The sequence below is a fragment of the Echeneis naucrates genome, chromosome 12 (genome assembly GCF_900963305.1).
Source record: "Echeneis naucrates chromosome 12, fEcheNa1.1, whole genome shotgun sequence".
NCBI classification, from domain to species: Eukaryota; Metazoa; Chordata; class Actinopteri; order Carangiformes; family Echeneidae; genus Echeneis; species Echeneis naucrates.
This window is the reverse complement of record NC_042522.1, coordinates 18,858,067-18,875,039: the sequence shown is the minus strand read 5'-3', so window position 1 is coordinate 18,875,039 and position 16,973 is coordinate 18,858,067. Positions and strand designations below refer to the sequence as shown.

General features: G+C 43.5%; 2 protein-coding genes across 6 annotated transcripts; both read right to left on the bottom strand.

Moving 5' to 3' along the window:
- Positions 1-584: 584 nt before the first annotated feature.
- On the bottom strand, positions 585-8,916 carry LOC115052297 (TNF receptor-associated factor 2-like). 4 transcript variants are annotated; one of them, XM_029516348.1, is made up of 11 exons: positions 8,904-8,916; positions 7,038-7,247; positions 6,480-6,558; positions 6,040-6,138; positions 5,778-5,939; positions 5,627-5,701; positions 5,244-5,318; positions 4,236-4,802; positions 3,979-4,156; positions 3,727-3,875; positions 3,433-3,651 (listed from the first exon to the last, which is right to left on the bottom strand). In XM_029516348.1, exons 2-11 carry the CDS (start codon positions 7,223-7,225, stop codon positions 3,433-3,435), a joined length of 1,791 nt encoding a protein of 596 aa, XP_029372208.1. In that variant the 5' UTR covers positions 7,226-7,247; positions 8,904-8,916. The 4 variants fall into 4 exon arrangements, with proteins under 4 accessions (XP_029372209.1, XP_029372208.1, XP_029372210.1 ...); XM_029516350.1 differs by lacking the exon at positions 8,904-8,916 and having other exon boundaries at positions 4,236-4,430; positions 4,716-4,802; positions 7,038-8,886; XM_029516347.1 differs by lacking the exon at positions 8,904-8,916 and adding an exon at positions 7,432-8,886.
- Positions 8,917-10,871: 1,955 nt separating this feature from the next.
- On the bottom strand, positions 10,872-15,160 carry LOC115051883 (GRAM domain-containing protein 2B-like). 2 transcript variants are annotated; one of them, XM_029515641.1, is made up of 14 exons: positions 14,799-15,160; positions 14,439-14,555; positions 13,909-13,996; positions 13,760-13,829; positions 13,576-13,679; positions 13,411-13,506; positions 13,268-13,339; positions 12,951-13,031; positions 12,716-12,827; positions 12,307-12,423; positions 11,659-11,731; positions 11,468-11,572; positions 11,287-11,377; positions 10,872-11,055 (listed from the first exon to the last, which is right to left on the bottom strand). In XM_029515641.1, the coding sequence occupies exons 1-14, from the start codon at positions 15,143-15,145 to the stop codon at positions 11,017-11,019; spliced, it is 1,512 nt and encodes a 503-aa protein (XP_029371501.1). In that variant the 5' UTR covers positions 15,146-15,160; the 3' UTR covers positions 10,872-11,016. The 2 variants fall into 2 exon arrangements, with proteins under 2 accessions (XP_029371501.1, XP_029371502.1); XM_029515642.1 differs by having other exon boundaries at positions 13,909-13,993; positions 14,439-14,932.
- Between the last annotated feature and the right edge of the window lie 1,813 nt (positions 15,161-16,973).

Sequence of the window (16,973 nt, the reverse complement as noted above, 5' to 3'; positions counted from 1 at the left end):
CATTTATGAGATAATGAAGATAATCTCTGAATTATACAGCCTATAAAAGTAAAATGGTCCCTGACTTCCTTGCCTGTTGTTTTTAGTACTTTCAGACCTCATCCAGAACAACTGAATTAAGATTTTTAATTTTATCAGTGTTAATGGATGAATAGGGGCCTCTAGTGAGCAGCAATGGAAACAAAAAAATAAGTCCAACTCCAATTTCTACAATTTTACAACTATTATTAGTTATTCTTAGATAATATATAGAGTATTAGAAAGGACAATGTTGTGCATTGTTAAAGATGAAATCAATTTTACCAACCAGTTTGTGTGTCTTTACGTCACTTTGTCACATTTAAAACAAACTGCCAAACAGACAATTCACATCTTAACTATTAAACGTTAATTTGAATCATTTTTGACAATAAACTGACAATAAACATTGAAAAACAACAACAACAAAAAAAAAAGACATCTAAAAAATTCATTTTTGTTGTGAAGATTACGCTGATTTACCCATTTATCAAGCTCTACCTCAACTAACTGGACTTTAACTTTACATCTGAATTCTTCTATAGTTATTCAAACAATCACTGAGCTGAAACCAACAAACTTTATTACATACTGCATGTCCTTTTTAACATCATACAATCAATCATCAACATCAGAATATATATGGCTCTGATTTCAAGGTACAGAAATCACTCAACAAAATACCCTGTTTGGACAAACAACCAATACAAAGTGCACAAATAAAGTTGATTCAAGTCAACTGCATCACATTACAGAACTGCTGTTGTGTCTTAAGGAAAAAAAAGCCCAAAACAAAGCAAAACAAATTAAAGCTTACATTCAGAAACCTCAGGAGGGTCGGTAATTTCATGGGACAATATTTTTTATTTCCTCTGGTGCTCACTGAAAGAGTGACCCATGCATCATATTAAACTGGCACAAATACATTCACTCAAACACCTGCGCACACACGTATACACACACATACAAACTTTAGTATAAATGCAGGATATTTGGCACCATGTTTTAGCATAGAACATAAAAGTACAACTTGCAATACGACATTGTTATCATATGGAGGTAATATTTGATTTTGGCACATTACAAGATCACTAAAGGTTAAAAAAGTTCATGTAATTCTATTTATCACATGCTTCAGTTTTCACTGACAGGTTTTTAAGTTAAGAATAGAAACCCGCTCACTGTGTAAAGTGAGAGTCCCTCAGCCTTTCTTTAAAAAAAATCCTCTCCTCGCTCTCGACTACAGAGATCCCCCATGTTGGTGGTAGAGCACCATATTTTTTTAAAAAAGAAAAGAGCAATGTAAACAAATGGCAATGAATAGTGTTGAGTATGACCTCAGTAAACCCTTAAAGCCAAGGTGTCGCCAAAAACCAAACTGAGACAGAATCATATATTGCACTCTAGAAGACATCCTAAGTCCTTACTGCACAAAGGGGTTGTCCTGGCCTGTTCAAACCATCACGACAAACAAAAAGCTGGTATATAGATATAGAATTAATAAGGTATTCAGTAATACTATGTTTTATTATAACATCTTGTGTATATTAACATTGATATATAGATTATTTGAACATTATGATATGAAAGATACATATTTATAAATTGCTATGAATATAGGCGGGAGCCCCCACTGAACAGGCGCAGCGCCAGTATAACATAATAACTATTCTATGATTACGTATTTTCATCCAAACAAATACAAATAAATGCTTCCACACGCGGCTCACGGGAGTAAAACCGGCGTGAAACTCCATAAGTGAATGTGAATTGAAGCCTCCCATGCACAGAGAGGTTTCAATACAGGTCGGGTCTGGTTTTCAAACAGGCCAGCGTTAACCTTAAAACCTCAGCATGCATGCTAAGTAAGCAGAACAGCAATCTCTGGTGGACATTTAGAAGAATTACAGAAACATCTCTATATATATTTCTTTAATATATATACTGTAGATTTTGTGTTTGACTTGTGGTGCCTTGTTGCTTTGGTGATATGTAAGAGCACGCTACTAGAAACACTAAAGTTTAAATCTTAAACTGGGGCTGTGTTGAACATCGACCTGCAATAAATAAAGTCAACAAAGGCCCGTCAACCTACAACGACGCATTATAATGTCTTATTTTCAGCCTCTCAGCCTCCACACACATTTACCTCATGTATATTTTTCACCAACATATATATATTAGATTCACATCAGTATTCTATCTCAGAGCAGCAGAAACACGTACGCACTGTATACGGCATGGACAGAAAACAAGGAACGAACAATTCCTTCATTTCGTGGAATGACCTCAGTCTGTGGTGGGGGCACAGTACTATGTGTTGAGATGTGAGCTAGTGAGCATATCCGGGGGGAAAAACTCCAGCTATGTGTGTTTGTCAGAGACCCAAAAGAACACACGTAGGTTTTTATGCCTTAGGCTTGACTGGCAAGCTGCCCTGACTCCTTGGTAACTTCACTGTATCTTCCACAGATGTACCAAACCACCAATCAGAACCACCAACCCCTAAGAGGAACAAATACGCAACACTAACTTTACATGTAAGTAGCCTGGTTCCAAAGACATGCAGGCAATGTCCACCATCACGGATGGCTAATTCACTAACAAGTTCAACAACAAACAAGAAACCTTTGAATCAAAGGAGCCACTTCATACCTAAAACGCCAGCAGCATGCACGTTTGCGTGAAAAAAAGAAATGCCTGTAATCTTATTCATAACATAACTCCACGTTTGTCTATGCAAATTCACTCCACACTGGAATTGAGAAGCTCACAATATCCACAATCTGCAAGAAAAAAGCAAAAAACCGCATCAAGCGTCACGCTCTAACTCTAGTTCAAGTCGACTGCCGGCTTCCTACAGTCACATCAGAATGATGAGGGAATTCTGTAACTACAAACCTACTCTAACACAATCTGTGTTCTGCAGCATCCCACGTCTTCAAATGTAGGATATAAAGAAAAACACGCTCTTCACTCTTTCCTCTCCGTCATCACTTTTCAAGTTGACACATCTGCTTCCGCTCCGATCTGCACCGGCCGCGATGCCCCGGCGCTTACTCATCGTGTCCTTTAACTCAAAGCGAATGTGCAGAACTCAAGTGACATCTTATCACCATGGAAGGTTTTTCTGTGATGTCAACAGAAAAAAACAGAAAGGTTTGCGCTCTAAATGTACAGCAGTGACGGTGGTTCTCGCACAGGGACAACCAGGTATGACAATGCCAGCGCCGCCTGCACCGAGCAAACTGCAGCCGCGTGCAGCTCACAATTGCAAGCACTTCTGTCTCCCTAAAGCTGCCGGGGACAGAAAGATGCCTGAACAGAGCCCGAACGGGACCAAGACTGAGCCCAAAATGAAGCCGTAATGCTCAAAGAACTGCCTGGACCGCGGCCCACCCTCTGGGAAGCCGCCTAGAGGCCGGTGAGGTCCACAATTGCCTTGATGAAGATGGTGTCGTCGCGGATGTAAGAGTTCTTAGTGTCGAGCTTGGAGAGGGGGCAGAAGAGCGGACAGCCGCTGGCGATGTTCATCTCACTCACGGGTCTCTGGAAGGACGAGGAGGTGACGTCGGGTCGGAAGGCATCGATGATGTGCTCCCTGTTGCTCTGGTCCAGCAGCATCAGAGTCACCTGCAAGTGAGAAACAATAAAGATCGTTTCTCATTGAGCCCCTCCTTCGTCTGAATGGACCAGCCAAGGTTTTACCTTCTGGTTGAAGGGCCATTTGAGCAGGGCGTCACTCAGCCCCCGCATCACCACAAAGAACAAGGACAAGTGGCTGCCACGCCCCGTCCCATCGCCGTTCAGGTAGATCCGCAGGCACATCTTGTAGCCGTACTTACTGGTGTAGAAGGCTGACAGGGAAAAGGGAGAAGTCATGACATCTAAATACGTCGACTTGGCTTCCAGCAACCCGAGTCTGCAATTGTACCGACTGATAAAAATGGCCGCCGTTACCTGGTGAGAACATGGCAGGTGCTCGACCTGCAATGGCATCCTGCCTCTTCTTGGCGAAATCGGAGATTCTCCAGACAAATATACCGTCAAAGGTGGTGGCAGACATTTCCCTAAGCCGCCCCTCCATCTCAGCCACCGTCAGGTCCTTCAGCCCGACCGTCCGCTCCAGCTGCCGCACCTGCAGGACACACACGCAGTCACCTCACCTGTGCGATCATGATCGCTGCCATCGGGTGCACCGTCTCATTCAGTCCTACCTTGTTACTCAGAGCCTCGATCTTGTCCTGGTCCAGTTTGTGCTGCCGGTTGCTGGCCTCCATGGTGGTGGCGAACCTCTCCACCTCTCTGTTCAGGACACACACCACATTTTCAAACGTGCCGGATTTAACCTCTAGTTCGGTGCACCTGCGGCCCAACTCGGCCACCTTTGTCTTCTCACTGTGGAGCTGCAGCTCCAACGCCGCTCCCACCGAGCTGGGCAAAGGTGTGAAGGAGGTAGAGACGGAGAGGGTGGGCGCCAGAGTGGGAGGTGGAGGGAGCGGAGCTGAGGCCGGCGGACCGGGGGGACCGGAGCTGGCGGATGAAGAGGAGGCGGCGGCTCCCTGCACGGGAGGCCCAGAGGAGGTGTTGCTGAGCTGGGAGACTCTGGCCTCGAGCTCCCTGAGGGACTGTTGGAGTTCCAGCAGTTTGTGTCCGGCTAGTTCCAGTCCCTGGGGCTGCAGGCCCTCCATGCTCACCTTCATGCCCATGATGTAATGCAGCAGCAGGTTGAGGTGCTCGTAGGCATAGGCGCGCTCATGGTCATGGATCTTTTCCTTCTCCACCTTCAGAAAGGGAGGCGACAAACCGCGGGCCGGAAAATGATTTAACAATACACAGGTCTGATCTGGCCTCGATTAAAACCATGTTGACGCTCATCTATACGCTCCTTTAAAAGCTCCCTAAGAGAGATCCCTCACTTGTTATTGACAAAGTGACCGTTTGCCTGTCTGCATCGAGAGTTGACTCAAATAAAAAGGCGTCTGCTCAGATCAGGTCACATCAGATTCACAATGAGCTGCGGAAAACTATTACACACTCCACTTTTTGCAGATCATCTTGTCCCTCAACAGCTGTGATCTATTTTTATTATTGACTGAGTTAAACGAGCAGAGGTGGCGTCTGACTCTGAGTGTTTTTATCAGACACTTCAACGTAAATACGCTTAATGAGATGATTCTTTATCCTGATATGTGTGAAAATATAAAATGAATCAGGTTACTTACAGACATGTCACATCCCACCACATGAAATCGACAGGGAGTTCTGAATTTGCTGCAGAACTTAATGTGGTCCACATACTAGAAAATAAAGACGAAAACAAAATGTCTTCAGGCTTAATTCAAATAAAAGATGTTGAGCATCCAAAAAAAAAAAAAAAAAGAAAAAGAAGATATTTCCAGATTCCTAAAAGACTCATCAAACAATCTGGATGCAAAACAGAGTTCAATGAGTTCAAATCTCTTTTTATGGCATAGTGGACAAAATATAGATTTAAAGAATACGTTTCTTTAGAGAAGTCTGGAAAAGTCTTCAGTGCAGCAGAGAGAATTTGTAAAACAGACTTTTTCAGGAAATGGATATGTGAGGCTAACCGCGGCAGATTCACCTTTTCTCTGGGTATTTTTTTCTTGGCGCAGCCTTCGCAGATCATCGGATACTTGGGGCAGATCTCATCATGTGCCTGAGAAAACAGCGTTTATTTAACGGCACGCTAAGAGCTGCTGAGAACCTTCGCTCGGAAATAAATCTTCTCCCACCTTGATGTTTTTGAAGTGGAACGGCTCCTTGCAGTACTTGCAGTTGAGCGTTCTCTCTGGACACTCGCGCTCGTTGTGGCGCTCCTGTTCGTTGAAGCGAATGCGTTCTTTGCAGGAGGGGCAGGGGATGATCATGAACTCACACTTCCCCTCATGGTTCATCTGCAGAAAGGAAGCTGTCGTAACCATCTACACACACATACTGAGTCAAAAAACAAAAGGAAGGCCTACTGATTGATAAAACAAATGAAGGTCGCCTCACCTCGTACTCTTTAATGCTGCCTTTCCAAGTGCAACTTTCGTTGATACAAACAGCTGACAGGTTTTCAACTTCCCTTCGAACTGCGTTGTCAGGAAAAGCCTGAAAAAACAAGACAAAACAAAAAGGATTTGACGTCACACGCTGTCAGCAGCGTTCAGCTCCCGGGCCATTATATTGATTATTTCTGTTCAGGAAAGTGGAGAATTGAACACACATTTGTTTATTTAGTTTCGTTTTTTCATTCTGGTCTGAATGTGGGTTTAATTGCGAGAAGCAACTGAAAGTCTTTCGGTTTCAAGTTCTTTAAACCAATAAAATCAAAGACATTTAGAGATTTTACCAAACAGCAATGCCATTTTATACACAGCAGTTACATCAACACCTTTATGTGAACTCAACAAAAATTTTAATCAACGCTGGTAAAAATACTCCATACTCACACATCCTTGTTTCAAAATCGACGTAGGCTCCTCAAATATATCTTCTTTAATGCAGGCGTTGCATTTCTGGGGTCCATTACTGCAATAAAACAACAATAATATAAAATAAGCAGCAAAGTAAATTACATTTAGTCAAGTATTGGACAGAAATACAGTTTTTAGTTATTTTACTTGAATATTTCCATGAAGGTTTTAGTTATTTTTCAGGTTGAGATGGTTCAAACTAAATAGAATATAGTGAAATTTTAATTATGATGAATTATTTTTTCTTACACCAGCAGGATGAAATTAGCTGCATCAATAAAGTGATGAGTACACACAATGGTGTGTATACTTGATGAATCCAGGATTTTCACACTGTGTGTTGGTACTTTTACTTCCAATTAAAGTTCGGTAGTGTGTGGGTGCAACATTTAGTGTCAAAGTGTTTAGATTTTTTTTCAAATGCTGCTCTTTGTCCCCCGATTGTGTTTGACAGGAACAAGCTCCACCACAGCTCCAGCTTTTATTTTGAAAGCAGAGAGTGTTGAGACCTGCCCCGTCCTCCATCTAACTCACCTCACAGTCCTGTTGAAGCAGTAGGAACAGAAGCGATGTCCACACTGGGCTTGAAAGGGTCGTCTCAGGATGTTGTGGCAGCAGTTGCACAGGTGTTTGTCCTCCAGCTTGTTGCCCAGGATCTTTTTAGGGAAGCCGGGTTTATTGCTCTCCATGGACGAAGGAGGGGACGGTTCCTGCGTGGCCATGGTGTCTGTTCACACGTCACACCTGAGGACCAAACACAGCGTCAAGAGCGTTTCCTGTTGATGAAATGTGATGAAGCTCAGCTGTAAATAAAAAGGTTAAGGTTGTTCTTCTTTGTCTTTCTGTGTCCCTCAGACTTTAACTTTGGAAGTATTTTTGTTTCATTTACAGAATTATGAGGAAGTTTCCTTTGAAGTCAGCTGGTCACCTGCGAAACAGAGCATGAGCTCCACTTCCTGTTTCAATAGGCCGGGATGAACCTCCATGGAGCTGAGACAGTCACTTCCTGTCGCGGAGTCACATGGATTTAGGAGACCGCGAGCAGTTTCTCACAGCAGATCAGGAAAAGTGAACGGTCTTTATCACAACAACAAACTCTCCTCAGCTCTCACAACACCAATCTCACCCTCTAATAACTTCACAGTCTTCAGAGGGAACGCAGAATATTTTCAGACAGATGTGATCTTGGGTGAGCGTGTCCACGCACACTAGGGGAACAGGAAATGCACAACAGTTTGACCCTGCTCGTTGTTGTGCGTACAGGACATTTTCATTTCCTCAAGAACCGACAAACCCACCAAAAGTCAAGAGCTGAACGATTAACTAACGAATCAACTGACTTAAAAAGTGAGAAAACCCTGCACAAATTCACAAGCATCAGACATAACGTGGGTAAAATCAACAGCACAAAGGCTCACAACAAAACTGACCAACACAGGGGAGACACTGAGGAAGCTGCCCAAACATCAAACTGCCACAATTATTGTTTTCTAATAATAGAATTACTGAGAAACAGTAAGCAATAACAACATTTGAAGCTCATTTTCCTTAATTTTCTTTTCAAGGTGGACTAAACGATCGACTAATTATAGAAGAAACAATCAGAAGTGTTGATGATGAATAATAATGTTGTTGCCTCTTATTCTGCATCTACATCTCTTTTTACTTTGACCTTGTTTTGCAACTTAATCGTCTGAATTTAGCATTAATAATATGAATAATGTGACTAAACACAACGACAACATGAGCGAAGGTCTGAAACAGGAATGGGACGATAACATTTAAGCTCTAATCTACACGTGCATTTGTTTATGTTCCTCTCTTTGTCTGGGCGAGAAATCAGCTGAAAGGAATGTAAATAAAATCACCGCCGACGTCATCAAACGTCAACTAAACTGCAGATTTTTGCCTCAGTCGGACCCAGGCAGGAACTTGGTGATGGCTGGAGAGAGAGGCAGTGATCTTCATCGCAGGCCGGCCGAGGAGGCCCACACCCTTTGTTTACATTCCCACTCTGCATCCAGCCTGAGGATGGAGGTGATGATGGAGGTGATGATGATGACGATGATGATGATGATGACCCCCCCCCCACCACCACAAACACACACTGAGCTCAGCCTACCCGGTAACAATGCTGACAAATCGATCGCACATCCATTGTCTGTCCTTCCTTCCTTCCTTCCTTGTTGCTAAGCTATCAGCATCCTCGAGCCGGGAGTGGTACCCAGCACGCGCCGCCACGCCCCTTTGAAACCTCAACCTGAGCATCCACCGTTTGTTTGTTTGTTGTTGTTGTTGTTGTTCTGGTTTGTTGGGTTTTTTTTGTTAGTTTTTTTTTTTGTTACAGGTAAACGACATCATCACATCATCCTGCTGCTGTTGTGAGTTTGTTGGACTTACCAGCGTTTTTTTTTTTTTTTTTTTGTTTGTTTGTGTTTTTTTTTTTTTTTTTTTTTTTTTTTTTTTAGTCTAGACTGACATCGCGCGCGGAGGCTGTCAAATCACTTTTCCCGGTCCGTAGCTTTGGCGCTCGTGCGTTTTCGCCGACGTTAGGCGCGTGTGTGCAGCCGACGGAGCGCGTGCTGTCCGGCCTCAGAGCTCCGGAGCGGACGGCCGCTTTTGTCCGACGTCGCCATTGCAAATTTCAGACTGCCCGTTACGTCATGCGGCGGGGGGCGGGGCCCGTTTGATTGGCAGGAGCACGGGATGCGGACGCCGGAATCTCATTGGTGCATGAATTCTAGAGTGGGCGGGGCAACGCGTAATACGTTTCCCTCTTTTGTTGAAACATGCTGTTAAATTGTGTTGATAAAATAAAATGTGCGGCTATTTTTTTTTTAAATAAAGAAACACTTTCACTTAAAATTCGACTTTGAGTTTTTCATCATGTAAAATGTGTTACTAACACAGTTAGTGTTGTATTTTTACTGAATAGTGTGTTACATTGTCTACTGCACATATGTTGTATTATATTACCATAAAACCAAAATCCCTCCGCTGATGTTTATGCTTGACATTTAATCCATTAATAAATGTTATCTCCAGATATTTCAGAGGTGTTATGGCACACATGCACCACTATAATCTGTAATAGACACTCACATGTTGTGCACCTTCAAATTAATTCAATTCATTAATTTTTTTATTAGAAACTGGGCTTCATTTTTGACATTAAATGTTTCTGTTGAACATTTCACTCTCATTTAGAATTGGTTAAAGATGTTTTCATGCTTGAAAGCAAAGCTTTAATTTGAACTAACTAAAAAAAAAGTTCTAAATGATAAATGAACCTAAAATTTAGATTAGGTTAGGTTATTTTAGTTGTACCTGAAGGTAAATTTAGTTTGCAATGAAATGGACAAAAGCATTAAATACGAGTCCTCATACAATCCACACAAACAAAAAAGAAATCTGAGGATGAAAAAATAAAAATAAAAATGAGTCACAGCAGAGTGGGAGTGAAGAGCAGGAGAGGAGCAGATAGATGGAGAAGAAAAGACTGAACCAGACTTTATATTTAGAAATCTGCTGCCCTGTGTTTGTCTAAAATCTGAAGAAAATCAAACGTCAGTGATAATTGAGACTCTTCATGTTATTGAATGTATTTAAGACCACGCATGAGGTCTGAGCACCAACTTCTCACTGTCACTGTGATTAGATTGGGTTGATGTCAGAAAAACGGACTTGAAGCTGCAGATGAGAGGCTTTTATTGATGCTGTGATACTGATGATGAGAGGCAGAGGTATAGATACGCTCCTGAAAACTACAGCAGGAACACAAACAAGTTTGAAATGATGATCAGCTGAAAGTAAATACACCTGAAATTCATAGTGAGCCTTCAGTGATTCAAAGTTTACACTGAAACTGAATAATCTCGCTTTTAAATTAGGTTTCATGATGTTTTCACGCTAATGTGCAAAAAGACTTTCTCCACCGTTATACGGTGAATTTGAACCTTCACATACAGAACTGCAGGAGTGACAAATAAACCAGAAGTGGCTGTTCATGCCATTAAAATATCATCCTAACATCCCCCACTAACAGACACACTGTATGTGCACAACAAATATAATTTACTGGCAATTCTGGCAAAGTAAGGAACATGAGAACAGCTCGTGTTGACCTTTTCTGTAATGTTTGGAGAACGTTGAAAAAGGCCCTTTGGACCTCAATAAAACCCCCACTGTGTTGAAATGCAGAATAAAAGCTCTTAGATAAATACTACACAGACACACAGACACACAAAATGTCTCCGTGCCAACACTAAAGCGCTGCTTCAGTTTTACCTCCACACAGCATTTTCTCTGAAAAGAGCGACGAGCGGTCCTGAGTGGAAACGAGGGGAGAGGCTCTTATTGCACAGTTTCAGTTAAAGTTCAGCAGCTTCAGAGAGCCGTGTGGACGAGCTGTCGCCGCTCTGGAACCAGATCCGGTCCGATCCAACCAACAACATGTCTGATGAAAGATAAAGCTTCTGTCCGGACGCACCGCCTGACGCACCGCCATCTTATTTTACGTCTCTTCGAGCAGCTTCCGGAGGTTTCTTTGAATCTGGGAAAAAATGAAAACACATCAGAAGTCTGAAGAAAGACTGAGGGAACGTCTGTGAATGTTACACAGACTGCTTTTAAAAACATATCTTCATTTGCTGCTTGTTGTCATCTGTCAGGGCTGTGCAGATGCATTGTGGGAATTTTTGTTCGATGTAAATAAAGGTCCAGAGATAACTAAATAAAAAGAAACTCATCAGTTGATAACATAAAGATTTAAAACCCAACCGACCTTTTCGAGCTTGAACAGGTTGGCGGAGAGTTCTCCGAAGATCTCAGCGTTCACTTCGTCGCGGAAGCTGCGGCCCACGCCGTTCCTGCAACTACACGAGCACCAAACCGTGAACCAAAACGTCGGCGATCATCTGAAGGAAACACATCAGAGCGAGTGCGTCTGCGATCAGGGCTCTTACTCGGTGTGAATGTGCTCCCCGACCGACACCAGAGAGTTCAGACGGCGCTCAAGGGCCACGATCTTGAAGGCCATGTAACAGGAGGACAGGACGAGAACGCCAACTCTGTTCAGACACACAAACACAGTGAAGGAGGAGCCGAACAGTCTGCTGATAATCAGAGTAGTCCCACGTGATGGAAGGCCACTCACAGAAGCAGATAGATGAGGAGGATGGCGTGTAAAGACACGGACTGTGAGGATTGGTCCTTCAGCGTGGCCGAGCCTGTGAGCCGAAAACAGAAAGAGACTTTGAGTTTGTTGTTGCTGGATGAAGTTAAACTGCATTTGGAAAACATCTCTGTCCAAAAGCATCTACCAAAAAAATAAATAAAAAAAAACTATGGTGGCCCTGAAGGTTCAAATAAAACAAAGTCAGAACAGATCTGTAAAAACGCACAACACAACCAAATACACAAACACCAGCTAGGTTCACTGCTTCTTAGTGTGTTGTCAAACTGTATTTCATGTCACACGTCAGCATGTGTTTCCATAAACTGACCCATCAGGGCCGCCGTAGAAACGCCACACGGTCAAATAAACTGGATATAATTTGACAAAATAAGATCAGGACTGTGAGTCGTGCTGCGTTTGAGGACATCAGGACAGCTTGCTTTCTAACACTGAACTTCCTGTTTTGTTCCTGACCAATCAAATAAAGACGTTAAGACCCTAACCCTAACCCTAACCCTAACCCTGTGGATTTTAGAGAGTTTGGAGAGTTTGTCATTTTTGAGAATCTTCCTATTGAAGCTGAATTCCTTCAGATAAACACTGAGAGCATCTTTCTGCTCAGAGTACCGTTGTTGAGGGCCGTTCTGTGTTTTTGGCTCGGCGTCTGGAGGTGAATGTCTGCGTGGACTGAAACCTCGCCGCCCTTCACTGCACTCAGAAACGTGTCCGGGAGGGCGGTGAAGTCTGTGGTCGAGTAAACAGAGAGAGAGAGAGAGAGAGAGACCTGTGACTGAGCAATCCGACAGTCCGACTGACCGACGTGTCCTCTGCAGAGGAATTCATTCATTATTCAGCAGCTGTCGCTGCTTTTCGGTCTGCTTGTCACAACGACACAAAGCAAAGCCCCGACGGCTCAAATGTCACCTGGCTTCACTCCAGCTATTTGCAAACTAAACTGCGCCTGAGCTGCAGTGACACCGGACACCCAGAGAAGGACAGAAGTTTGCACACAGAAGGAACGACGAGGAGGGAGCACCCGTTAGTTTGTCGTAATCCGGAGTCTGAGAGCCGGAGCTGCTGCTCTCCATCATCTCCTGCCGCCTCTGCTGCACAACTCCGTCCAGGTCGGAGAAGTCTCCGGAGAAGTCCTGCGGCGGGCGCACACACACACACACACACACACAAACACGGGAAATTACACTTTAACATGCAGGGATTTTAATCACAGCGGGAAATATCTGATCAATCACAAAGAGGACGGACGGACTGACCAGAGGAAGCGACGAGGGGCAGTTAACTCTGAAGCTGCTTTCACAGGACGAAGTGATCTGACTGTTACAGGTCTGATCCAGCTGCAACGACAGTTTACACACCTCACTTCAAAGATTTGACTTTTGAAAGGTAGATGTTAGATGTTCTTTTTCCTCTACGTCTCTTCATTTATGTTTACTGGATTCATATACTGGAGTCTCAGTAAAAAACAGGGAACAACGGGATATTAATTGAAATAAGATATAAGTTGTGCTTTGATGGTCAATGAAGAAGAAGGTGGATTCATTTCCTGTTGACTGCTAATGATGTTTCTCACCTCCAGGTGAATGCAGATGGACTTCAGGAGTTTGTACGTTGTGTTTCGAGACAGGAAGGAAACAAACACGTGCTGGAAAACAGAAGTTTACGGTCACTTTCACGCCGATGGAGGAAAACCGATGACCTCTCCGAGCCTTTTACCTGATGATTCTTCGTTTCGATCACCAGAGCGTTCGGCACCAACAGCGCCGTTTTTGTTTTCTTGATGAACGTCACAGACATCACAGGGATTGAAATCTGAGAGACAGGCGAGAATAAATAAAAAAATTCTGCCACAGAACAGAAAACACGCCGTCGGGATCGCACCTTGGTGTCTCTGCCGAAGACTTTGGAGTGGAAACAGATCCAGTTATCAGAGACGAACATCTTGCCCTGATACAACATGTCTTTCTGCAGCGCACACGTGTAGCCTGACGCACACACAAACATCACAATAAGATGAACAATCCAACATTTCTGTGCTCGGATGAAAACACAATCTGACACTTACTCTGCTTGAGTGACTCATCTTTGCTGACTTCCTTAAATAACTTGTGATACTGGACATTTGTCTTTGAGAACTGAAAAGAAAAACAGATTTGTTTGTTCAGAAACTGTAAATAAAAAGCGGCTCATTGAATTAGGAGAGGGCCGATCTACCTGGCTGGGCTGCGATTTCTTCCTCTCAAACTTTATTTCCAGGTCGCCTGGACTGGAAGGTGAAAGCTGCTCGGCAGGTTTCAATCTGCTGGAGAAAGGACGAGTGTTTACAGTAACTCCACCTGCAGCTCACATCACCAATGGACGGGAATATTTCACTAAACAACACTTGATGTCCTTCATGGTCGACCGGTTCGGCTGTTCAACACTTTCATTTTCAGGAAAACAGCTGGGGGTACAGTGAGGTTCTGTCCAGCAGCAGCAGACCGATGAAACGGTGACATGAAGTTTATCTGGGTGAGCCCAGTGAACACAGAGCAAACTAACTAAGCCACACAGCGAGTTTAAAAACACACAATGTCACCTGTTATTTAAACGAACCATGAATTCCAAGTTAAGCTGATTCTGATTCATTCGGTCTTTATAATCAGTTTATAAACATTTACTGAGGTGAAAATGGACAGCTGTACTGACAGAGACTCTTCTACAACAAACAACACAAAGTACATGTGTGCTGTTTTCCAGCTCACCTTCTGCTGGCTGGTTTCTTTCTGGTCTCTGGAGGATCCGGTTCTGTGTCCAAACTCAGCTGGAGGTCTCCAGGTGACAGTCCGCGTCTCCTCTGGACCCCACAGGTCGCCTCGGACCTGGACACATCCCACAGCACCATCACAACACGCACAAAGACACACAACAGCGCAACAACACCACCACAGGCATCTCTGCTTTTCATCCAAAGTTTCTCCAAAATGCAAATGGCCTCTGATCCGCCACGTCAGGAAGAGATCCGACCTTTTCCATTCAAATACACTTTGAAGCAGGATATTCAAATAAGCAGAGTGCTCCGGGCCTCCGGGGCCTCCGGGGCCGGAGAGCCGACCCGGACTCACATCGGCCGGGTCCCTCTGGGTTCCCGTCGGGCCAGCAGCTCCGGAGCGGGCAGAGGGGTCAGAGGTCTGTCCGCCTGCTCGGCCGTCAGAACCATCCTCAGGCCGGCTTCAGCTCCAGGAAGGTCCGCAACGGAAAGTTTGGGAAGATGGGCCGAGGCGGCCGGCAGAGGAGGAGCCGGGAAAGGGGAGGGAGCTGCGGGGAAAGGCCGGACAAAGTTTGGATCAGACTCAGAAAAAAACTGAAAACACGAAGACCAACTTCCCTTCAGCTCGGAGCTGCGCGTAAAATCCACGAAACGCGTCCTTCTCCCGCTTTTGGTCCGCTTTTGGTCCGCTCCTTTAACCATGATCCAGCTGTTTGTGGGCTCCGTGTTGGAGGGGGGCCTCCAGCAGGGGGCAGCAGAGACCAGCAGCAGAAATTAGACTTTTAATTCCACAAAAACATCCAGAGAACCTGAAAAATCCACGTGATCTGTGAAAAGGTTTGTGTAGATAAAGTGTTTCAAATAGAAATAAACCATCTGTAAACTCTCCAGATGTAAGAGAACAAGTTTATCTGGTTGAAACACCAAAAAAATCCACATAATCAGCATTTTTATATTTTTGTTGGCTGCCAATATATATATAGCATTTTCTTCCACGACTAAAGCTTTCAGATTCTTGAATTTTTTCCACCACTGGTGACTTGAAATACCTGAAATAAACTGCTCGTTATGCAACACTGGATGCATTTTATTATTATTTATATTTTATCTGACAGATTCACATCCTCAGCTTCCCTCTTTTTCTTTCTCTTTCACATTTCACCCCCCCATCCAAATTTTCAAACCCTATTTATCCACTCTGTAAACAGATGTATGAAGATTTATTTTGCATTTCTTTAATAACACGGCCAGATGTTGAGAAAGAAGCTGGATTTCTTTTAAAGTTAAGAGCACAAAGTTTGACTGAATATAAAACTAATTTATTAACCTACAATGACAACTACACTGTGAGACTGAGGCCAGAAACCTGCAGCATAAATAACTAAAACCTGAATAACACCCAGAAGTTTTCTGCCTGGAGACACTCAAACAACATGATAAAAGTTACAGCTCCAAACTTTCGTCTCTGTTTCTGCTCTTTGACCCCCAGGAGCCGCTGTCGGAGCATTTCATGGACGCCTCAGTTCAGATTTGTCAACAGACTCGACAGAGTTCATTAAGTTTCCAGGAGACAAAAGCAGAGCCGGCGAGCTGCTGGTTAGCTCGTCATTAATCACGGCTGACAGGGAACAAGGGGTTAAATAAATCTGCCAGAGTCTCTGAGAGGAATTTTAAACAGCAGGATAAAAGACATCCAGTCCGTTCACTTCTCCTGTTTTCATATTTACTGCACTTCCACTCCTTCAAAAACAACATGAGATGGAAACACAATGTTCAGACGGAGCGCTTCAATCTAACTGACAAAATAGAAAATGTAGTACAAAAACATTGCATCATAAATGGAATTAGAAATATTCCACCAGCTTCAAGGAAATGAGCTTTTAGAAAATAACCAGGAAATGAGTGACCTGTAAAAAGTTGCTAATGCCAGTCTGCTATTTTAATAATTCCTTGAACCAAAAAATACACAAACCTCTGAAACAGTTAATTACTTTTGGTGAGCTTGTTTTTTAAGAAAATGCTCCATTTAAATCCCGGTGAATATTTATTATCCCCTAATTTATCAGCTGGAACATTACTGTCTTTAAGAAAATTATTTTCACTGAAATAAAGTTCAACATCGGTGTCAAATAAATTTTGTGGAGTAAAAAAACAAAACAAGCAAAAGTGAAAAAATTCCATAAATATCAAACACAAGGAGAGCTTCAGACCAGGCTAGCTGTTTCCCTTTGTTTCCAGTCTTTATGCTAAGCTAAGCTAATCTAAAGTTGCTTCATGTTTGTCTCTCAGAAACAAACGTTCACATTTTCTACAGCGGCTCTTCTGAAAACTGGTGGGCAGAACCTTCGCTGAAACAAAGTGCATTGTGGGACTTTTCCTGCTGCTGCTGCTGCCTTCTGAGAAACATCTCCTTCTGGAGGCTGAAGCCTTTTCAGTGCCTGTCAGATATTCCACCGCAGAGAGACGTAGAATAAGGACGGCAAAGAGAAAAGGTGGGGGTGGAGGGTGGGGGGTGGGGGGAGTACAGAAA